We start from the raw sequence: 22,861 nt of genomic DNA on the forward strand, positions 1-22,861 counted from the left end.
CAAGGATAAAGGCAACGTAGATGGTCTCGTGGAGGAGGCGGGACTTTAGGTCTGGTTATTGGGGTGGGAGAAACAGACACGAGGGTGACGGATCGAGATTAAGCAGCGTCGGTGTAGGAGAGGGAATTGAGATAATGCCAGGTGCCCGTGTTGTTATTGAAAGCGGGCACACATGTTGTTAATTTAAAAGCACATAAGAATAAAATAAAGCACGGTCATGCTGCTTAAATAAACACAAGTGGTTCCAGCTGAAGCAACGCATGTCCTGCCTGCAGTAGGAGAAACTCAATAAGGAAAATAGTGCTTACAAGAACACATACCGTGTAACATCCAAAGTAAAGGGGCCAGTAGCCATGGGAGGTTACAAATGAAGACAAGGCGGTACTAAGGAGGGACTAACAAGCCTATGAAGAAATCAGAAGTCAGCATTTACGAAGCCTCGAGCCAATGACAAATATGGGCGGAGAGTAGGCGGGGCTTTTCTTCCATACTCCACTACAGCAGCTCGCCAAAGCAGCGCATGCAAGCTGACTCGGGCTCGACAGGAGAGATACTGTTCGCTCCTTGAGAAAACCTAAAACCTTTCGATAACCAAAAGCCTTTCATTGTGCAGTGCAAGCTATGGATGGTACTATGGGAACGGCATCCTAACAGGCAACCTGAGATTGCCTCTCGCTCCAGTTTAAGCCGCTCTACATTCGGCAGCCGGGCTGAGTTCCACAACTGGAACATTGCATCAAATTTCTCTAGTTCTAAATGAAGGATGCCCACGAGCAGCAGCACAAACCTGAATAATTTATGACTTGCAACCAAAAAATATGCCTCTCTTAAAGCTGCTGCTCAGCCATTCTCTTGAGTAGCCCCCTTCCGTTGGAAACCTCTCCTGCTTCATATGCAACGTTTGCAGAATTTTCTCAAGTTCAGCAAAAAATGAAACACATGCCGCTTTAAAATTGACATCAGCTTGTTTCATTGCAGCATGTTGCAAACCTGGACGGACCACGCCGTGACGGAGGTGGGGATGTTCTATTTTGAGGGGCGCCTACGGATGTTTGACGAGCTGGTGGAGGATTTTGAGCTCCCTAGGGGTCAGTTCCTGAGGCATAGACAGCTTCTCACAGACTGTCGCACACAGTGGCGAGTGATTGATACGGAACCCTCCACACACCCGGTTATCCACGCAATACTACAGATGGGACCCGGGCGACACCTAGTTACTTGGTTATACAAGGCCGTACGTACCCTAAGGCAACCCACACTTGCACCCCTCAGGGAAAAATGGGAACAGGACTTTCGCAGGCCACTACATGACAGGGAATGGATCAGGGCCCTTGAATACACAAAAAAAGTGTCCCGTAATTACCGCTTCAAGAACATACAGTTACATATCCTACACAGGGCGTACCTCACTCCTGGCAAACTGCAGAAATAATTTCCTGATACACCGTTCGCCTTCCCTAGGTGTCTTGAACCGGCTGCCTCTTTCATACACATGCTATGGGATTGTCCGACACTCCATAATTATTGGGAAGCGGTGCATACCGCCATTCGTGCAGTCACTGGGTTGCAGGATCTCTACACATGGGAGGCCAGCGCCTTAGGCATACATGGGCGACACAAGAATAAGAAGGTGGAGAGGCGTTTTGCTTTCTTGGGACTTATCCTGGCTAAAAGATGCATTACTATGCACTGGAAGGCGCCGGAGGGACCTCCCATAGCGGCATGGGTGGGGGCAGTTAAGAAGTGGGGGAAGGCGGAGGAGACGTTGCTTCGAACGGAGGAGGCTCGGAGACACCGCAAACACCCGATTTCCCTGCCCTGGGCGATGCCACTGCATTCCTTCACACAAGAAACACCACCGGTGGCGGGCCCGCGAATAGTTGACTCTCGGGAGGCCTCCGCGACTCAAGAGGGAGGTGACTGAGAGGCCCGGGTATCCGATGGGCCCTAACCTTAAACTGTAACTGGTACCCTATTCGTCCCATGCGCGGCCGGGGATCTACACTCCCGCCATCGACCCTTGCCCCTCCCCTCCCTAGACCCTTCCTCGCGTCTGAGAAAACCTAGCGCTGCGACAGGCAAGGACACTGCTCTCCGACGATAGACTCACAATGTCTATAATTCCAGATATGGTGCACTCCCCAGTTTCCATGTCCCCAGTTCGTTCATAGTACTTAATTGGCCGCGCTTCAACGACCTGAGGGACAAAGCCCTCAGGGGATGTGGATACCTATAGCAGCCCTCATGTAATGCGGCATCCACAGCGCACGTCAGTGGGATGGGCCTAGACATAAGGATAGGGCGGGGACCCTGGCACTCTAAGCTTGTGAGATCCGCTGTACATGTTGATCCAAGGGCACATGTTTACTGTGAATCCGTATGTGCAAATATTTGCAATTTGTTTACTATAAATGCCAATAAAAAGAATTTTCAAAAAAAAAAATCAGCTTGTTTCATTGCCCTATCTTTTGATCTGAAGTATACATTTCTCAGTGTCTTTTTCTGCCTGTATTGTAGGGCCCTCCTTTGTCTCAGTCCTCATCTCTACTTATTTTAGTTTTCACATAATTCTCCTCCTTCTAGGCTACCTTCCTCTGCTTCTCTTTCATATTTTTACTCTAACTCTTCTTCCGACAGCTCTTTCCTAGTCTTGTGCATTTTTTGCGACTACCTCGTATTCTATCCCATTTCACTTCCATCCTTATGCTTGTCCTTGGCTGCCCTGTCCTCTGAATACTGTGAGCCTATCTTTTATCCCTCAATTTTAGTCTTCGCTATGCCACATCTGCTTGATCAAGTCCACTCCCTGTGATCCTCGACACGTGCTCTAATGCCCAATTCTGGTTTATTTGAAGACTAATATGTATATCTTCTTTTGCTTATTTGATTAGTCTCTTGAAGGTGTGCTCCGTATCTCAGTTGTTACTATGTACAACGCGCTGACACCTTTTCTGGTAGAGTAGCACTTTAAGAAAATGCACCAAATTAATAAACCTGTAACTCGAATGGCCAAGGAGAATGTGAGTGAATGCTTCTGAACAATCGGAATAGCACTTCCAATCCCTGAGTTACAAGGAGTTGTCGACTTTCTTTTATTTTAACATATTCCTTGTCTCAAGTTATCTGTAGACTTATTTACCAGTTGTAGTTTTGAATAAGAGACGTAATATTGAAATAGAGAGTTTTCTTCTCCATAGTAAATCCATTCTGTGTTCCCCTGTAGTCTTTGGCACTCATTTACAAGCCTGTAGTAAACCTGGGGTAATTCACAGTTGTGGCGGTGCTGGAATACCTTTGATTTAGGTTTTTAATCCAAAAATGGCAGATAATTAGTGGTAGAAATGTTTAAAGTTAGTTTACCTCTGTTAGGCACGAAATTGATGAAAACCTTAATTTTTTCCATACTATATAGCGACAGTACCATATTTTAGCATTCCAAGAGTACCACATTACTCTTAATATGTTCAGTGCACATTCCTCCCATTATTGTGGCACTCTCATTGAAGCCCTTGGTCTTCAGATGAGGAAGAAAAGAGTAGAGGAGAAGGAATGTGGAGGAAAGGGAAGGTAAACAAAAGTGGAAGAGGCACACAATAGGAGAACAGAGTGAAGACAGAGTTAGGAGAGGGAAGGCAACAGTCAACAAACGAAATGGAAGAAGAGAAGGGCTGAGAGTTGGGGTCGATAGAGAGATGGAAAGGGAGAGAAGGAAGCGAGAAAGACGGAAGGGAGAAGAGAGATGAGAAAGGCAGAGAGATAGAGGGGGGTTAGAAGGAAAGAGACGGGAGGAGATGGAAGTGTGTGAAGAGATGTTAGAAATGGGAAAATACATAAAGAGGGCAGCTCGAGAAAGACGAGTCTGAGAGACCCAGCTAAGGAGAAAGAGATAGTGTAATGCTGACAGGAGAGTAAAGGGAATTGCTGAGGAGTGGAGAGAAGTGGAAACTAGAAATTCTCTGTTTTGCATGTAAGAAGCCCACATACTTCCCAGTGAATCTCCTCCTTAGAATGGAGCCAGGACTCCACCGACTACTTAATGGGCCTTATTATGATAGGTGGTTTATCCCTGTGAGTCTTCACCAGATAAATTGCAAGAAGGTCATTGTCTTCCCAGTGTCTCTTTTTCCTGATAGTGCCTCATAGTCCAATGACATCTGAGTGAAACATTTCCTGAAAGGTCACCAGGGAGTCCGTTGATTTCCCATTGAACCATTTCCTGATCAGTTCTTAGAGTCTACGGCTGTCTTGGGGCCGATTTTATGTCACACTGGTATTTTGTCTCCATTTAAAGCTTGATATAATTGCCTCACTTTGATTTTGCATTGAACAGGATGTCAAGTTCATAAACCAGACATTTTATTGAAGATTGAAAAGGGGGCAGAGCCATATGTCGGAAGAGGCCAGCATAGAGCATTGGCATGTGTGCAGATGTTCCGTACAGGTGAGCAGCATGACTTTTCCAAGTGTTGTGTACTTAGATACATCTTGACTTTTTTAAACATTCAACACATTTAGCCTCTTTTAAGGATATTTCTTGGTCATCCACTCATCATTTTAATTTTTTTAATACTTTTTTCATCTCTGAGATATCAACTTTCTTTTTTTTATGTGTACTCTTCAGAGACACTCCAGTTCACCTACTAACCACTGTCTGCAACACTTCAGTTCTCCTCCTAAGTGCTGCTGTCTTTTAAGGTGGACCATCTAACTAGGAAACTGCAGAACGGTACTATGAAGAAAAGGTCTACCTTCCTGAATCACATTTATTGTCAGGAACTGGGCTGTTAGTCTGTAAACCTGTTTTGACCCTTCAAAATCCGATGGTCTAATTTACATAGTGGATACCTCAAGGTGGTGCACAGGATTTTGAAAGGTATCATCCTACAAGAGTCTAAAACAATAGAATAGGACCCAGAAAAGCTGCTCAACCAGAGGACCTATACACAAAAATGTTGACTAGGATTATCCTTTCAGTTATCAGAGCCCTTGCATTTTATTTTATGCATATTATTGAAGGGGAATCTCCACTCCATATTTGTACATCTTCTCCCATGTATTCCTTTTGGGACCATATATGTACGAGGGTCCTCATCAGCTGGTGCAGGCTCTTTGAAAGCATTTCTGCATAGTAGGATCCAAGTAGGTCTAGTGTTTATGCATATGTTTCTCTGTAGTTGAATGGCCAGACTTTTTCAAATATAGAATGTGCCTTAGTGCCTCCACCAAATAACAAAAGGTTCTGGAGGTTTTTATATTAGGAGTTGCATCTAAAGCCAAAACATAAGTAGCAGGAGCGCACCTTCAATATTCATGTTAATTGTTGGTGTAACACGAACAGTGCTATGTAGGCTAAAGGAACCCCGACCTCATGTTATAACGATGTTGCAAACCACTGAGTAGAAGTGTGATCATATAGAGCATGGGTACTCACAAACTTTCTCTCGGGGGCCAAATTTACAGTGTGGTTTATGGCCGAGGGACGCACCGGTGGGGGCGGGGGCAGTAGGGTGAGGGGGCGGGGCTAGAGCAAAAAAAAAGAACTATGCCCATGAGGTTGAACACAGGCCCCTGCAGTGGACACCTTCGTCCACTGAGCCACCAGACCCGGCATACACACATCTCTCTCTCTATTTATCTCTCTCTCGCTCTGTCTCCCTCCCTCTCTCTATCTCTCCCTCCTTCTCTCTATCTCTCCCTCCCTCTCTTTCTCCGTCTCCCTCCCTCTCTCTATCACTCTCTCTCTTTGTCTCCCTCTGTCTCTCTCACTCTGCTTGTCTCCCTCTCTCTCTCTGTCCCCCTCTCTCTCTGTCTCCCTCCGTCTGTCTCTGTCTCCCTCCCTCTGTCTCCCTCCCTCCCTCCGTCTCCCTCTCTCTTTCCCCATCTGTCTCCCTCCCTCTGTCACCTCACCCGCTGCTCTCCTTCCCTGCTGCCCTCCGTCACCTCACCCGCTGCTCTCACACCCTGCTGTCCTCCTCACCCTCTGTCACCTCACCCCGCGTGTGTCACCCTGGGCTGAGGCTGCTTCCCGGGCACACACACAGCCGCACCCGAGTACTTCACAGGTCTTTAAAAGACCATTCACTTGTTAATGAGGCTTTGTTGTATTTCACCTCTTCTTAGCGCCCCTGCATCTCCACTCAATCAGAGGGGAGATGCAGGGGCGCTAAGAAGAGGTGAAATACAACAATGCCTCATTAACAAGTGAATTGTCTTTAAAAGAATCGCTCGGCCCCCATAGCTCGGCGCTGCTGCAACCGGCGGTGTTTGCTGACAAGCACAGGTACGATGTCTGCAAGGTCCGCGGGCTGCCAAGGAAGGCTTGCCGGGCCGCTGGTGGCTCGCGGGCCGTACTATGAGTACCCGTGATATAGAGGAACAAAGCTGACAGACAAGCCCTATATAAGGCCAGGAAATCCAGATGAGACTTGCACTACACTCTTTTTGTATGATGAGGGTAGTACTTATCAGACATGGTCACACAATCAACCTGTACCGAGACAATGAACACGGCAACACATAGTTTATAGTTTGTTTCAAACACAAATTGTTAAGTTTACTGTTGGCTATTCGCAAAACCTTCTGTCGATTAAAATGCCTGGTAACATGCAGATAGATTCTTGATTGCTTGTAATAGATTCCAGCATTACATTTATAAATAGTCTTACATAAATGTCTTCCTATCAGCCAACTTTTCAGAGAAACAAGTTCAGAAAGGTAGAAAGAGTGAGAGATACATGCTAGAGGGATGAGGAAACTAGTGATTCCATTCTGTTGTTCAAGACAGGGACACAATGTGCTGGAGATTGGAGAAATCCTACAGTCTATTTTGTGAAGTGGGGTGGACAGCACTCACCTCTGCCAAGACCTAACCTGCACTGGGGGGCCAAGCAATGCTGGGAAAACAAGCTGCTCCATAGAAATAACTTATTGGAAGTAGCATCAATTAATTATTTGGGACCCCAGTAGAACTATGTGTACTCATTATATAAATGCATAAATCTGTGTATGCTTAAGTCTCCTGGCCTGTTTTTACTGCTCTGCAGGCTTCAGATTATTTCATGCAGCAGTATACCCATTGAAGATATGGATTTCAAGATTAGAATCACACTACATGAGACAAAACCGAGCTAAGTAGGTGACCTGTTGGGACGTTCTACATAAATTTACCACTGTGGAGGAGGTCCCCATTTTTGTTGCTACTGACAGATGTTTTTTGTCCTGATGAGACCCTAGGATTCTTTCCACTTAGGGACGGTACGTTGACTACTTTTCCCAACTAAAGTCCACTTTTCAAAGACTGTTAAGATTTTCCTGGTTGGATTGCTGTTACCATTGGATTGGATTGGATTGTCATCTTTTCGCTGCACCATGTGCACTACTTTGGACCCAAAATAAAAAATATGTCAAAAGAATACATTGATGTTGTAAAACAAAAGATTGGGTCTTTTTGTATATGAGTTTAAGGTTTACCCATATCTAAGTGGGGTGCCTAGTAACAGATTTATACTGTTCTCAATAAGTTATACCTTGAGGACCTCTGTGTTTCTTTGGGCTGTCCTATTCCCCAGGCTTCTTCTTGTATTTATGTGGTGTACCCTGTGATATTTTTCCAGGGAAACCAGATGCAGCATTTAGAAAGGGTCTATGAGCGGTCGGCTAGTCAATTATATTTATAATGCGTAGCAATCAAAGTTTTAAAATCCTTTTTAAAATGAGGATTGATGAGTGTTGGAGGGTTGACTGTGAAGGGCTGTGGACAAGGTATTTTCATGTTTTTGCTGCAGCTACAGGGAAAGCCCTAGATCCGTAACTGGTTGTATGAAGTTTGGGGACATGTCAACGATATTGCTGGTTGGATCTCACACTCTTCGAGGACTAGTGCCAACCAGATCTTTTAGACATAGCATCAGGTGATTGTGAATAGATTGTCTTAGCCTTGAAAATACTTCTGGCATGAACTGATAGCCAGTGCAGGGCTTACCTGGCTTGTGATACTGAATCAGATTCAGACCTCAGATAAGACACACATTGAGTTCTGAACCCTTTATAATCAAACTAGATCTTTCTTAGGAACTAATGTAACCAACAAGGTATGTAGTTCCTAACGAGAAGATGCAGGAGGGGGTATGTGATCTTGCAAGTGAACCCTAGTGTACGGGTGTTCACAGAGACAGGAGAAGGGATTCCTCCTTATCGGAAAGAGACCCTCACACACCCAACAAGCAGGTGTCTTGCTTCATCATTGGGTCTGCTCCTACTCGGGTTGGCGCTGCAATACCCAATCAGGCGCCCATGATGGGGCCTACTTGTCGGAGATCTTTATTCCTTAAGCCGTTGGGTGCAATGCGTGTGAGGGCCCGAATGTGAAATAAGAGTGTAGGTGTGATATTATGTGTTTGTGATTTATAACAGGGAATAGTGGTCCACTCAGAACAATGTTAATGAGTTGTGGTCACTACCCTGGTTAAAACTAGAAAAACGCACACTCCCACTCTAAGGTATGTGGGGATATGTGCTGGTGTAATGGGTCAACATGTTTCTTGCCTGTGTATCTATTGATAGTTCAAAAGGACAATGGTCTGGTGAGGTCAGAGATCCTCATGTAGCGGGGCTACAGTTAGTGATTTAAGGAAAAAATTCAGTAGTATTGGTGATATGTAGAACTCAATTAGATCCAAATATGAAACGTATACAAGGACACAGGAGAGTAGAGGAAGGTATCACATCGTATTTAACATCATAAAATGGAGTCGCTTCCATTCCTACCATTTTTGCATTTTTAAGAAAGTGTATATTGTATATACAGTGCTCACACATACAAAAGTGAGGGTGCGTGAAGTGAAGTGCTTAGTGACAATAAAAACATTCCATCGCATTGAGAAACAGGTCAAAAGAACCCAATTGGTTTAGACAATGTTTAGGGAACTTTGAAATTGTGGTCGACGGCGTTCCGTGTTTTTATTGTCACTAAGCACTTCACTTCACTTCACGCACCCTCACTTTTGTATGTGTGAGCACTGTATATACAATACACACTTTCTTAAAAATGCAAAAATGTTAGAATGGAAGCGACTCCATTTTATGATGTTAAATAAAATGTGATGCCTTCCTCTACTCTCCTGTGTCCTTGTATACGTTTCATATTTGGATCTAATTGAGTTCTACATATCACCAATACTACTGAATTTTTTCCTTAAATCACTAACTGTAGCCCCGCTACATGAGGATCTCTGACCTCACCAGACCATTGTCCTTTTGAACTATCTTCTACCCCAGGTCACATTCTTGAGGGGTTCCCTTGTTTTTCATACATATGTGTATCTATTGATGGCAATTCTTCAGGACCAAAGAAAGGAATCTACCCACACTTTTTGGTGGTGGTCAAGACCTCATTGAAGTACATATGTGACAACCCATACAGCACCCTAAAAAGTGGTGATGGCAGATCTAAACCCCAACCCTACTGGAGTCATGAGTTTACGACATCCTGTGCTGGTAGAGGCAGACACTGAAAATAAGTGTCAGTTAAAGGTGTGGAGGACCTTCCGTATCCCTACCCCTGCACTGCTACCAGATCGGGTCGCGTTTCTTAGGAACTGCCAGGAGGATGGAGTTACCATAGTCTATTCTTTATTGAATAATAGCATTATGAGGCCCAAGAATTAGAAATATCTGCCACAACATTTTCAAATGGTAGAAGCATTATTTCAAAAGGTTGGCCACTTGGGCACGAGATCAAGGTTTGAATCAATGTGTATCCCCACACATTAATTTGATGGGCGGTCAGGAGAGCATTAATCAAACCAGGAGACACTGTTCTATCAAAGGGGTGCAGGTAGTCACCCACTCACTAGAGAAAGGAAAGTATAGAAGATCCTAGGCTAGATGTGGCCCACGTGTGGAAGGGAAGAGCAAAGCTTGTCTCTTAATGCCCTCACACACCCCGAAAGGTGTCATGCTTCATCACTGGGCGTTTTGCTCATCGTCGGGCCGGCGCTGCAATGCCCTACTGGTCCCCCGAAAGGTCACTTTAACGGAGATCTTTTGAGACAAAACGCCATATGGTGCATGCGGGTGTGTGGGTCCTAAAAAAAAGTGGTGCAGTGGTGTGTGCAGAGTGAGTCTAAAACTATCTAAGGGTTGCCCAAAGGGTACTTTTAATGAAAGGGGGCACCCTTGGCAGGTTAAAAAACCCTTAGGTTAGGCGTTAACTTTATAGGCTGAATGGGCCATAGGTAACTACAACAAGGTCGACATGTTTCGCGCCCCTGTGGTCCAACCGGATCCGTGACGCTTCCTCAGGACCAAGCAGATCGTGAAGTGTAAGTGAAAGCAAGATGAGGGATACTACCCTCAGTGTGTATCCGGGCGTGCAAGGCCTAAATATACCCTGCCGAACTGTTTGTGAGTGTGTATCAAAATGCACCTACACCTGCAAATAATATAACATCATGCCTCTCTGCAGGACACTCTATGATGTCCTATACCTATCTGCAACTTACCACTAATAAAATGTAGCTGCGGAAGATTTGCTAGGGTTAGCTCCTTCCCTGGTGGCTAAGATAACATTGGTTGGTGCCCATTCAGATAAACATCTGTCTGTGAGTCATCAGATCAGGTCCCTTACTTCATCATGTTTTTATTCATTGAATGTTATTAGAAAAATGTTGCCCTTTCTACCACAACCTTTACATAAGGAAGTACTATTGTCATGCATTTTACGAAAAAGTGACTACTGAAATATATAGTATCTAGGTCTTCCAGAATCTTCATTGACCACATTACAGCAGATTCAAAATCAGTATGCAAACTGTGGATATTCCAGCTTGTTTTTCAACCAAGAAGGGAACTGCAGTGGCTTCCTGTCAGACAGAGAATCCTGTTTAAAACTTTCTATTTATATGATTAGGGCATTCTGGGGAATAAAAATAAAACCTTCTGTTGGTTAGGTTGAAATACTATATACACCACAGATATCTCTGTTCCAACTCGAAACTAATATTTGTTCTACCCCGTTGTAAGAAAGCAAGGATGGGTGTTAGAGCTCTTTCATATATGGCACCACTATAATAGAATAACCTTCCACTTCAGATCAAATCAGATTCATATATGGACTTGCAGAAGGCTCTGAAGAACTTTCTTTTTTTATAGTTTCAATGAAGAATGTTGTAGGTTCATGTCTGTGATCTGTGCTTAGTTTGACTATTGTGCACAAGACACCCTTGGGTTAGTGCCACATTTTATATGTTTTTTATGTTGTGTTAAAAAACTTCAGCACAAGAATAGATTAGCAACTAGTAGAGAGCAATTGAGAAAAAATAGACCCGATCTCTGCAAAAATGAGAGGGGCGACTTGCTAAAAAATATTTAGCTGGGCAGATGTTCAAATTAGAGCCTTAAACAACCAAGTTATTTTTGCAGGAGCTAGAGAGACCTTGATATTGCTAACAGTATCTCACATGAGGAGATGGAGAGATTTGTAGGGCTCTGTAAATTAAAAGAAATAACAGTTGTACGCCATTAATACCCAGGAAATATATCAAATTTCCCATGTGTGGATAAATCAATTAACTATTTATTTTTATGTTGAGTATCTTGAAAGACCAAAGCCACCCCTCCCACATGTTTATGTTTTCAGTCTACCTGTATCATTTCAAAACCTAGTGGAATTAGTTGTTGGTCTAGTATGGGATTTCAGAAAGGGCAGACCCATGTTTCAGTTATGAAAAATCCAAAGATGTAAAAAAGTAATTGCAGGTTTAGCTTCAAAAGGTATAGGGCAAACAAAGGATAATGTCCTTACTATGTGGCAAATGTAGCATATGAATTTCCTGGAGACAATAGTAAATATTTGGCATAGCAACACAAAATGTGACCCTTGGACTGCTTACTTACCCACGTGTTTGTAACAGCCTAAAGTTCGATGGCATGTGTAGCTGTATACGCATGCTCTGCATACTTCTGCCATCCAGTGTTGGGTCCGGAGTTGTGCAAGTTGTTTTTCTTCGAAGAAGTCTTCAACCCCTGCATTCACCAATGACCTGCAGACCATGTAAAGAAAAGTGCTTTATTGTAGACAAGGACCCATGCTAACTGTAAGTGATTTTCTTTTTCCAACTCAGAATGCCTTCCTGCCTGGTTCTGCACTTGCCCTGTTCAAGGTAATCTCACACCTGGTTTATTTCTTGGTGGTTGGTGCTCCTAAGCTTGATCGCATTGCATCACTTTTGTTAAAGCTCCATTGTTTACCCCTTCTCGTGTGTATTCAATCAATATGAATCAGTATATAACTTTATTCGGTGGCAGTTAGCCATCCATAAAAGTAATATATAAAACAGTACAAGTTAAAAAAAGTATAAAAATGCAATTCATTGCACAGAGTCAAAATAAGTGCCCAATTGGACAGGAGAACCACATAAATAACATACATTTAAAATGAAATGACAATACCACAATATCGCATTGATAAAAGACAGATGTACATCAGTAAAAAGGACAGAATATAGAAGACCTTCACATCTAGATCGATTGTTTCCCCGCATTCACACAAAGTTCCTACAGCATAGTCGGCTAAAATTCTGTGAAACTAGAGCAGAGAAGGGGGGACAAAAACCTCGTAATGGGTCCCCCAAGCACTCCCCATCTGCCCCAGCAAACAGACTTACATTTTTTCAATTGTAGGAATACAGAATAACTGTAGATAAACAATAGATAAAATACAATTGATGTGATCTGCTGAGCCGAAACGTTATGACGGCAAACCTAACGAAATAAAATACGCACTTTAACGAAGGTCCCTGTCCGCTTGTGATTCTGGAACTGTGACGTCCATCGTCTCCCCTGTGCACCAGCGGTAATTGGATAAAATACAATTGGTGCACATAACACCACCCAGCGTAGCAACATAAAATTACACACTATATCTCGTTACGGTGAAAGAGGTGAAGACATTTTCTTTGTGGCATAAAAGACGGCCTCTTGTGTATTCTTTTTGTGATTTGCTGAGATACTTTCCCAGGCATACCTATTTCTCTCTCTTTATATCTCAATAGTCTTGGGAAGATTTAGGCTAATTTGTAATCTTTCTGTGAGAGTCAATGTAGCTGTCTCTAGATAGAGTGATTCTGGGTACAAATCATCCTCAAAGAGGTTAGTAGTCATTCTTGAGCTCAGGGACACTTGGGCTGTTTGCAACATAGAGATATGGCCAATTCCCAAGTCTTGCTTTACGAAAATACATGAGCACCTGCAAATACTATATGCAGCTCATCTTGCCTGCTTACTGCTTACCCTTGTTAAAAGCAAAATAGACAATAAAAAGTATCTCCAAGATCTGAATGTTTTTTGGGCAATAGCTAGAGATGGCGATTTAGCATATGTATCTTCTAATTGTAGCATAAATGTGTGTGTGTGTGTGAATATATATATTCACTGAATTAAACAAAGGTTAAATGTTTAAAGTGACTTTAGTGTTAGGTGAATATGTCATCAACAACAATAACATTGTGAACTAAGAAAACAGATTTCACCAGTTATAGTTAGTAGAGCTAACTAACTTGCACCCAATCATGCACTGCTTAGGACTTCACAAATTACCTCACTCATGACATGTTTTATGACGTAATTTATGACATACCGATGACATCATTGATCACATCATCCAAACTTATTTTGCACTCATTGCTTTATAAACAGATATGGCATTAGACCTATGAAAGTAACTGCTGAATAGCTCCGAATAATATGACGCATCATTAGGACCATCACAGATAAAACTCACTTAGGTGTAGCACGCACCTGCAAGACAATTCTTCTAACAACCTCTGGCGCAACTGCAGTGAGGAGAATCATCAACAACTCTTTAACTCCCAGAATATTTCCAGAAGAACTCAAAAAGTCATACATACGCCCATTACTGAAGAAAACAAACTTGGACCAGCTGAACACTGACAACTACAGACCGATTTCAAATGGACCTTTCCTAGGCAAACTGATAGAAAGAGCAGCTTTCGTCCAGATGTCACAATTCATTGAAGAGAATGCCATACTTTCAGAACTTTTAGACAGGATTCCGTCCAGGAAGAGGCACAGAATCTGCCCTCCTTGCCATCTGGGATGACCTGAAGCACACATTTGAGTGCAACGGGGTTGCTGCCCTACTTCTCCTGGACCTGTCGGCTGCCTTTGACATGGCTGACCATGACACTCTGATACAAAGACTCCACTCAGCCGGCATAGAGGAGACTGCTCTAGACTGGATCGCGTCCTACCTTTGCAACAGAACGAATGTCGTCCATACCCCACCTTTCTCGTCCAAACCATACTTCACAAAAGCAGTGGTCCGTCAAGGCTCTATTATCTCACCCATGCTTTTCAACATCTACATGAAGTCATTACCGGCACTGATCAATCAATTTCACCTCATGTACTATAACTATGCAGATGACACGCAAATACTTCTTCAACTGCAATGCCCCAAAGATATTGGAAACTCGCCAATTTTCAGTTGTCTCAGAGCTGTGGATCAATGGATGACATGGAGCCATCTCAAATTGAATGCTTCAAAAACGGAAATACTCACGTGTGGCAATTGGAAACATTATGACCCACTCTCCATGCGGCCTGATGATCTGGGAACACAGCCTAAAATATCGAAGGAAGTAAGAAACCTCGGAATGACCATGGACTCCAAGCTATCGATGAATGCCCAAGTGGACAAACTAGCAAGATGAAGTTTTGTTACTATAAAAACTCTGCAACGAATCTTCCCTCATTTGGGATTTCCACACAAGATCCAGGCTCCCATCTCCCTTGTTTGTCCAAACTCGATTACGCCAATAGCCTCTACCATGGATCACCTTTAACAACCATGAAAAAACTACAACGTATTCAGAACCCGGCTGCCAGACTACTCTTACATTAAAAAAACGCGAGACCACATCTCCCCTGCCTAGAAAGCCCTGCATTGGTTACCGGTTGCCAGAAGATCCACGTTAAAGCTGCTTTGTATCACCCAGAAAGCGAAACATGGAACGGGACCGCTCTTCATCAGGAATAAAATCACCAAACACATTCAACACAGGAATATCCGCTCTAGAGTTGGACCTCGCCTCAAAATCCCAAGATACAAGAAAAAAACAATGGGTGGCACATCATTCTCTGTTCAAGCAGCCAAACTATGAAACTCTTTACCCCCCCCCCCCCCCAACATAAGATCCACAGATAACCACCTTATCTTCAGAATACTACTCAAGAATTGGCTCTTCCCCCACATAACCAGCATACGCTAACAGATAGAAATATACAGTATATCTGTCTGTATATAAGGATTTATTTGTACTATAGATATGTACCTATATATGTGTACTGCTTTGTATAAACGTGTAGTATACTTATGTTTACTTTTTTTTCATTATATATAGATATTCATTAGTTCTGCTTAACAAATGTACATATTACTGATATTTACATTATTCTACATTTTTAACATGTATATAAGTGACTACATAAATAAGTACATCTTTTTATCATAATTATTTATCTACAATTGCTTCACTATTGATCTACAAAACAAATATATATGTAGATAAAAATAAATAAAACTTATTTAAAGTACAGCAACACTTGAAAGCCAGAGTTTATTTAATGCATCTTTAATCTACATATGCTAACTTCCTTTATGCATCTATATACCTTCCATGTACTTGAAGATCTAGGGGCCAGATGTATGACCCTTTTTTGCGCTCGCAAAAGGGAGATCGGCCCGTTTGCGACCGCAAAAAAAGGGTCATGGCATGTACAAACGCTATTTTGCAAGTCATTGACTCGCAAAATAGCATTTACAACTCTCGCTTTTAGGAAGGGGCGTCCCTTCCTAATAGCGAGACTCAATGCCATTTACTATTGTTTTGCAACCGCATTTACGGCCGCAAAACACTTGCAGTTTACCACCCACTTCAAATAAGTGGTAAACCACTTGAAAATGGGAAGGGGTCCCTAGGGGACCCCTTCCCCTTTGTGAATGGGTGCGTAAATATCTTTTAAGACCAGGCAGTGGTCCAAGGGACCACTGCCAGCCCTCAAAATATGAAACTGAAAAGTTTAATTTTTCTTTTTTTAAATGCATCCAGTTTTCCTTAACGGAAAACAGGCAACAGGCTGCATTTAAAAAAACACTGCTTTATTGAAAAAGCAGTCACAGACATTGTGGTCTGCGGACCCCAGCAGACCACCATCCCTGTGAGTGCTAGCCATTCCCAATGGGGTCGTAAATTGCGCTTGCCTCATGAATATTGATGAGGCATGCAATTTGCGACCCCATTGGGAATCGCTAACAGTAGTTACGTCTGGCCCTAATTCTTTATTACTTTTGGATCTATATATTTATTACTTTTACTTATTTATTACTTTTCTTCTAATTCAGCATATCCAATGAACTACCCTATTTTTCACCCTATACCGCTCTCAAAATATCCTCTAGCTCAAATCTGACTCATCTGAAACCTCTTTCTACTACTCTTTCCAATGCATTAGCCTATTTCTCACCCTATACCTCTATCGATATATACATTACCTCCACTCTCACATTCATCCCAAACCCCATACCACTACTACAAACCCCAAAATAACCCTTTGAGACTCTTCCCTACTCCACCCCTCCTTTCACCATCTCATACCTCTTTTTACTATTCCGATCCCCCAAAACAAGCCTTTCTAAACCCTCCCTCTGACTCTTCCCTCCACCTCCCTTTTACTCATCCCCCTCCACCAACCTTTTACTCATCCCAAGCCTCCTCCTAATGCTAAGAGCTCCAAAACAAACAAAAGAAATACAAATCTTTCCCTTCTATCCCTCCACTATCCTTTTCAATCCAAATACCAGACTAACATGTCCACCACTCAAATTAATTTCATATTTCACTATACTAATTCACCACTAATCCTTTATGGGTTCCGGAGTGGCTTGTTACTCGCAGAAAATGCACTTCAAAACCTCATTAGGGGTAGCAAGCGCTATACAAATGCAAACCTTTTTACCCCCTCTAACCTTTTGCTATCCTTCTCAATCCAAATAACTGACTAACATACTCACCACTCAAATTACTTTCATATTTCCCTATACTAATTCACCACTAACACTATATGGGTGCCAGTGTAGCATGCTACTCGACAAAAAAAGCATTTCAACCCCCCATCAGGGGTAGTAAGTGCAATATAAATGCAAACCCCTTCCCTTCTCTATCCCTCCATTATGCTTCTCAATCCAAATAACTGACTGACATATCTACTACTCAAATTACTTTCATATTTTTACTATACTAATTCACCATTAATCCTTTCTGGGTTCCGAAGTCACGTCCCACTCGCCGAAAAAGTGCTTAAAGACCCCATCAAGGGTAGCAAGCGCTATAGAAATGCAAACCTTTTTCCCTCTTCTATCCTTTCACTATCCTTCTCAATCCAAATAACTGACTAACATATCCACCACTCAAATTACTTTCATATTTCAATATACTAATTCACAACTAACACTGTATGGGTTCCAGAGTAGCGTGCTACTCGCCGAAAAAAGCACTTCAACCCCCCCATCAGGGGTAGTAAGTGCTATATAAATGCAGTTACAATACAATACAATGTGCAACATTGACTCTATACCTTACACTTCATGGGCAGCCTAGTTCACATTAACAATCAACCACAGATATATGGGAAACCCTAATTGCACATGGTGTTTAATAAATATACTACTGTTCAGAGAAAGCCAAGTCCCTCAAAATAAATGCCCTAGTACGAACAGCTTTTATCTGTATCAAACTCCTGCCAGTCACCGAACCTACGTTGAGAAATGAATTTGATATGAGTAGAAAAGTGGGTTTTGTAAACAGCGTTCACTCTATGGAGGGAGTTTACTCTGTACCACACTGTTTGCAGACAGTTAAACTCTCATGTGAAATACACTTCACAGTATTAAAAAGTATCTACTTAGAACAGTGTACACTGTGCAACACTTTAACCAAACTCTGAAGGTGGTAATGATCATACTACCAGCAGCCTTTTTTACTGTTGTGAAAACTCTTCAGATAGCCCATCTTCTGAAGCAAAAGAAGCACATGTACATAGGGTAATACCTGGTGTGCTCACAGTCTTTCATGTTATGTAAAAACTGTCATGCTGAGATTATTCTGTCTTATAACTCAAGGCTGCTTACAATACTTAGTATGTAGCATGGCGAATCCTTGACCTGTTGCAAACATTTTCTGCAGAGCCAAAAACGTGTGTGGAACATGCTGAACACAAGTTTTCAACTGTCACCTGCACACAGGGCTACTCTTCAATGCAAATATTTATAACATGTTCAGCAGCTCTACACAGCATAATGTATCAGGAGCACATGCGTTTTGCATACACTTAAACCCATGAGCTGGACACAGGCTCTACAAAATTAGGTAGAGAAGAAATACTGTAGTTAACCGCCACTATGTAAACTATAAAACAAACTAACACACTCATTGGATAATGTCATCAGGGATGTCCTCGATGTCATTTGAGAAGTGCTCAGTGAAGTCATAAATTATATAGAACATGTCATGGGTGATACAATATGTGAGGTGCTAAGCAGTGAATGGGGGGGTGCAAGTTATAGTAATCCCTGCTAAATATAACTGGTGAATTTCTGTGGTTTTTCTTTAGTTCAAAATGTTAAGCGTGTCACTGACATATTCACCTAACTGCAACATTTCTTTAACCTTTGAATTTTTCAGTGAATTTCTAAGATTAAAAAAAAAAAACGAAACAGAGCTATTTACTAGACTTAACTCAACGTTACTTTAACCTTTGTTTTTTTTTCAGTGATTTCTTTTTTTTTTTTTTTACCTGAAGTAATATTTTATTGCCATACGTAAAGCCTATCCCCGCAGTGCACGTTTGGCCACAGGGTGCTACGATGCTGAGAAACTCTGACTTTTAAAAAGCCATTGTGGAACATCTAAGACTGAGACTCACTAGCGGGGCCTTGCCTGAATGTTGCTTCATGTACGCGGGAATAACCACAGTCGTTAGACATGGAAGTGGGAATCAGGAACCTTACCCAGACCATGCTAGAGGGCAGGCCTCAAGAAGTCTGTCTATATTATTTCTGGCATGCTGCATTACACTTTGTGTTCATATATAAATACTAGCTTTTTCATAAAAGCCAGTATCTGCCTGTACATTCATTTATTGGGGTTGCTGAGTGTACTTTGAGTCTTGTGCCCATGTAAACCTTGCACCTACAACCCCCCCACCCTCCTCCACCCAAAACCTAAGACTGCTCGACCTGTGACACCACTGACAGTCAAGTGCTGATGAGGTAGTACTTGGCCCAGTTACTCAGAGTCCATAGTATGTCAGGGCCCAGGAGCAAAAGGCCTCAACTGCCACGGTTTAGCCCAGTAGTGTCTTCTTGCCCCGTGACCCTCTGAAAGGGGCTCTGGCACACAGTGTATAGAACCTCAATGCCAATTAACATTACAATTCAGTGTGGCACCGAGAGTACAACAACATGTCAGAAAAGATTTCTGCTGGCACAGATGGCTGCTTGTGTGACAAAGAAACCTTTGTAGAATTCTTACATGATCCCTGCAAAGTGACAGCTGGCACAAAATAAGTCTGTGTATGACGATGCAAAAAATCCAATGTGAACAGAAGCCACACTGATCAGCGAGTGTATGCAGTTCAAAGTGCCTTTTCCTACCTTTTTATGCCACACTCTACAGGTTAGCAGTATGTTACCCCCACAGCCAATCCTGACCACACAGACTTTGATAAGAAATTGACCAAAACATTTTCGCTTGGTTTTATCAGGTTGATGGGGCAACAACAACAAGCATGCATCAGCTAAAATTGTTACAAGCAAAGGAGTCTGCAAGGGTGTGCTTATGACAAATTGGTAACAACTCTACATAGAAAGCCAACCGATCGCAATATATTTCTGCATTACAAGAGCTTCCACCCATGAAGCCTCAGAGATAACCTGCCATATAAACAGCTATTGAGAATATGAAGGAACTGCTTAAGAATGGAATATTACACAATACATTCTGAATGAAGCGTTCCAGTCACAGTTGATGAATCGAGACTATCCCAAACATTGGTAAAACGTGCTAAATACACATCGAGAGAGACCCTCTTAACAAAAAAAGACAAACTAAATGATCAGAAACTGGTTCGTGTTTCCACATTTGGGCCACACACACAAATTCCGCCAAATCATTCTCAGGAATTGGCATTTGCTAACAAATATGGAACATCCATTGGATCCACCACTATTTGCGTTAAGGAAGAATCGCAGTATAGGGCAACAAATAGTGAGAGCAGATATTTTTCCATCAGCTAAGAAAAGTGACCTAATCTCACAATGGAACTTTAAACCCATCATGGAACATCACAAGTGTGGAACCTGCTCAATGGTGATACTACAATTGAGGGAACGGAATTCATGCATTGGAACACCAAATGGACTCTGAAAGAGCTCACAAACTAAAACGAAGAATGTAATTTATGCAGTCATATGTCCCTGTCCATAATTATACATCGGCAAAATAAACCAAAAAGTCAGACAAAGACTGGTGCAACATCGGTCTAGGATTAAAAATAAAGTTATCCCTGCCCCCATGGTGAGTCATTTCAATGAAATGTCACATAATGAGAGGGACATTAAATGGACAGTATTGAGCGCTATTAGACCAAGCCCAAGAGGAGGAGATGCGGAATCTGAATTATTAAGGAAGCGTATTTAATCCTTAAATTTAACAGCACTGTTCAAGGATTGAACAAAATGTCTGAAATTGGTAATGCATGACGAGACCAGCATAATTATTCACATTTCTGAACACAATGGGTGAATTAAGTCCTGTGGCCCCAAACAACTTCTCAGAAATATAAGCAATTTGAGTGTGACGGTAGAGCTCACCAGTAAAAGCATACACAAACCATAAGCCACTGCTGCAGTGTAAGCTCACACAATCCACCGCGTCATCAAAGGAATCTTGTTAATGACGTGAAGAACGTAATCCGGCTTCATTACACTGAGGAAGCACAACGATGTATCACGAGAGTTGTGGCCAACACAAGCAAAACAAAGTAAGTTCCAGAAGAATAATGAGCCATAACATTAAGATTTACGGATGTCACCGACAGAGTGACTACAATGCTTCTGAACTTGTGTTCCAGGATCGTAGGAACTAATTAACTCGCAAGTGAGAATTCAAATTCCAACAGTCATTGCGGGGCATTGCTTCAACTAATTGACACCCGATTCACGGAAGAAAGCTAAAGATGATTTTTATTAAGCAGATACACGTCTTACTTAATCGCCGAACTGCAGGCTCAGCGACAATCGTTAACATTGGCTGACAATACTGAAAGATTTAACAATGCACTTTTGTTCACCCTTTCCAGCATTTGAAGCCAAAGACCAACAGAAAATGTTTCCCTGTGTATACTAAAAGGACATTGAGGAAGTTGTGCCTTAGAAGTCCACATGTTTCCATAACCTGACAAAGTAAATCACAAAAACCACGTATTTGATTCACGTTCTAACAAAGAATAGAACAGCCAAAGGAAAGGTGAAAATGACGTTCATTTTTCCAACCTTTACTACTTAGTGTCCATAATTGCTTGAGCCATAGGCAGAACACTTCATTAGGAAGGATTCAAACAAGAAAAACGTGAACTCAAAATTAGAACGAGTGCAGGTAACCAATGCATTCAAAAAGTAAAGTGAAGTAGTGAATTCAATTAAGGGAGAGCTATATTAATGTATTCCTGATTTCTTTTTCCTGAACAAATCCAGTCTAAAGGCCCTGAAGAGAACCCCTTAACTAGGATTCGGCTCGAAACGCGTCGGCGTCCAGTACTGCTGGGATAAATCAACTTATAAATATGTTTTTATACAGGGAGCGAGTAGAAATTAATTGCCCCTGTATAATAATCATGTATACCCAGCATCCTTCAACCTTTGATTCTTTATGGTTCAAATCTTTTATTGAATTTTCAAAAAACACACAAGGCAATCCTGACAGGTTGAGCTATCCAAAACATGCTGGCATAGGGCATGTGACTGAACAAGCCAACTTAGAAGTGCGTTTCTAACAGCGGGCACACGCCCTGAAAAAGCAACCACACAAAGTCCAAGCAAAAGCTAAAATACCTTAAAAAAACACACAAAAAAAACCTCCCCTCCGTGAGCCCCCTGACCCCCACCCCTGTTCCATGTCCACCCTCTAGACCCTCCAGATCCCCTGATGTGACTTCCTCACCCCTCCGTCTTTGGTGTGTCCGCAAGACGTAATAAACGTAAATAGCGTGGGCAGGTGACTTCTCGAAATTCAGTAGCCAAGAGTGCCAGAAAAGGCTGCCACAACTCTCCATACTTGGAGCCCTCACCTGCCATTGTCAGTGTAAGTTTCTCCATTCCGAGGACATACCACAAACGATACAGCCAACCCGTGAAGGTCGGAATGGTGGGGGTACGCCAGTGAGTAAGTATGTTCTGTATCGCCGACCCCAGCGCTATTGCCATTTGCCGACCTCTACGTGATCGAAGCGGGTAAGTCAAGGGGTTTGGAAGACCTAGCAAAATGTACGCTGGGAATCGTGGTAGCACAGTGTTAAAGTGTTTATCTACCTCATCAATCACCTGCGTCCAGTACGGCTGAATACGTTCACACTCCCACAACAAGTGCACCAATGTGTCTATATGGTCACACCCCCTCCAACACCTCGCCTCCCTCGTGTGGTCCATTGAATGTTGGCATTCTGGGGTGTAGTACCAATATGTTACCACCTTCGTGAGAGTTTCAGTGAGCCCCATGTGGTAAGC

The 22,861-nt window shown here is 42.5% G+C and overlaps 1 protein-coding gene across 1 annotated transcript in view; it reads left to right on the forward strand.

The window, feature by feature from the left end:
• The window catches only part of LOC146796176 (uncharacterized), an 89,807-nt gene that overhangs the window by 33,882 nt on the left and 33,064 nt on the right, over window positions 1-22,861 (forward strand). The window contains exon 3 of the mRNA XM_085628577.1: window positions 4,331-4,441. Coding sequence (XP_085484703.1) covers window positions 4,331-4,441 — 111 coding nt within the window. The remainder of the gene's footprint in view (window positions 1-4,330; window positions 4,442-22,861) is intronic.

The sequence above is a fragment of the Triturus cristatus genome, chromosome 10 (assembly GCF_964204655.1).
Source record: "Triturus cristatus chromosome 10, aTriCri1.1, whole genome shotgun sequence".
Classification (NCBI taxonomy): domain Eukaryota; kingdom Metazoa; phylum Chordata; class Amphibia; order Caudata; family Salamandridae; genus Triturus; species Triturus cristatus.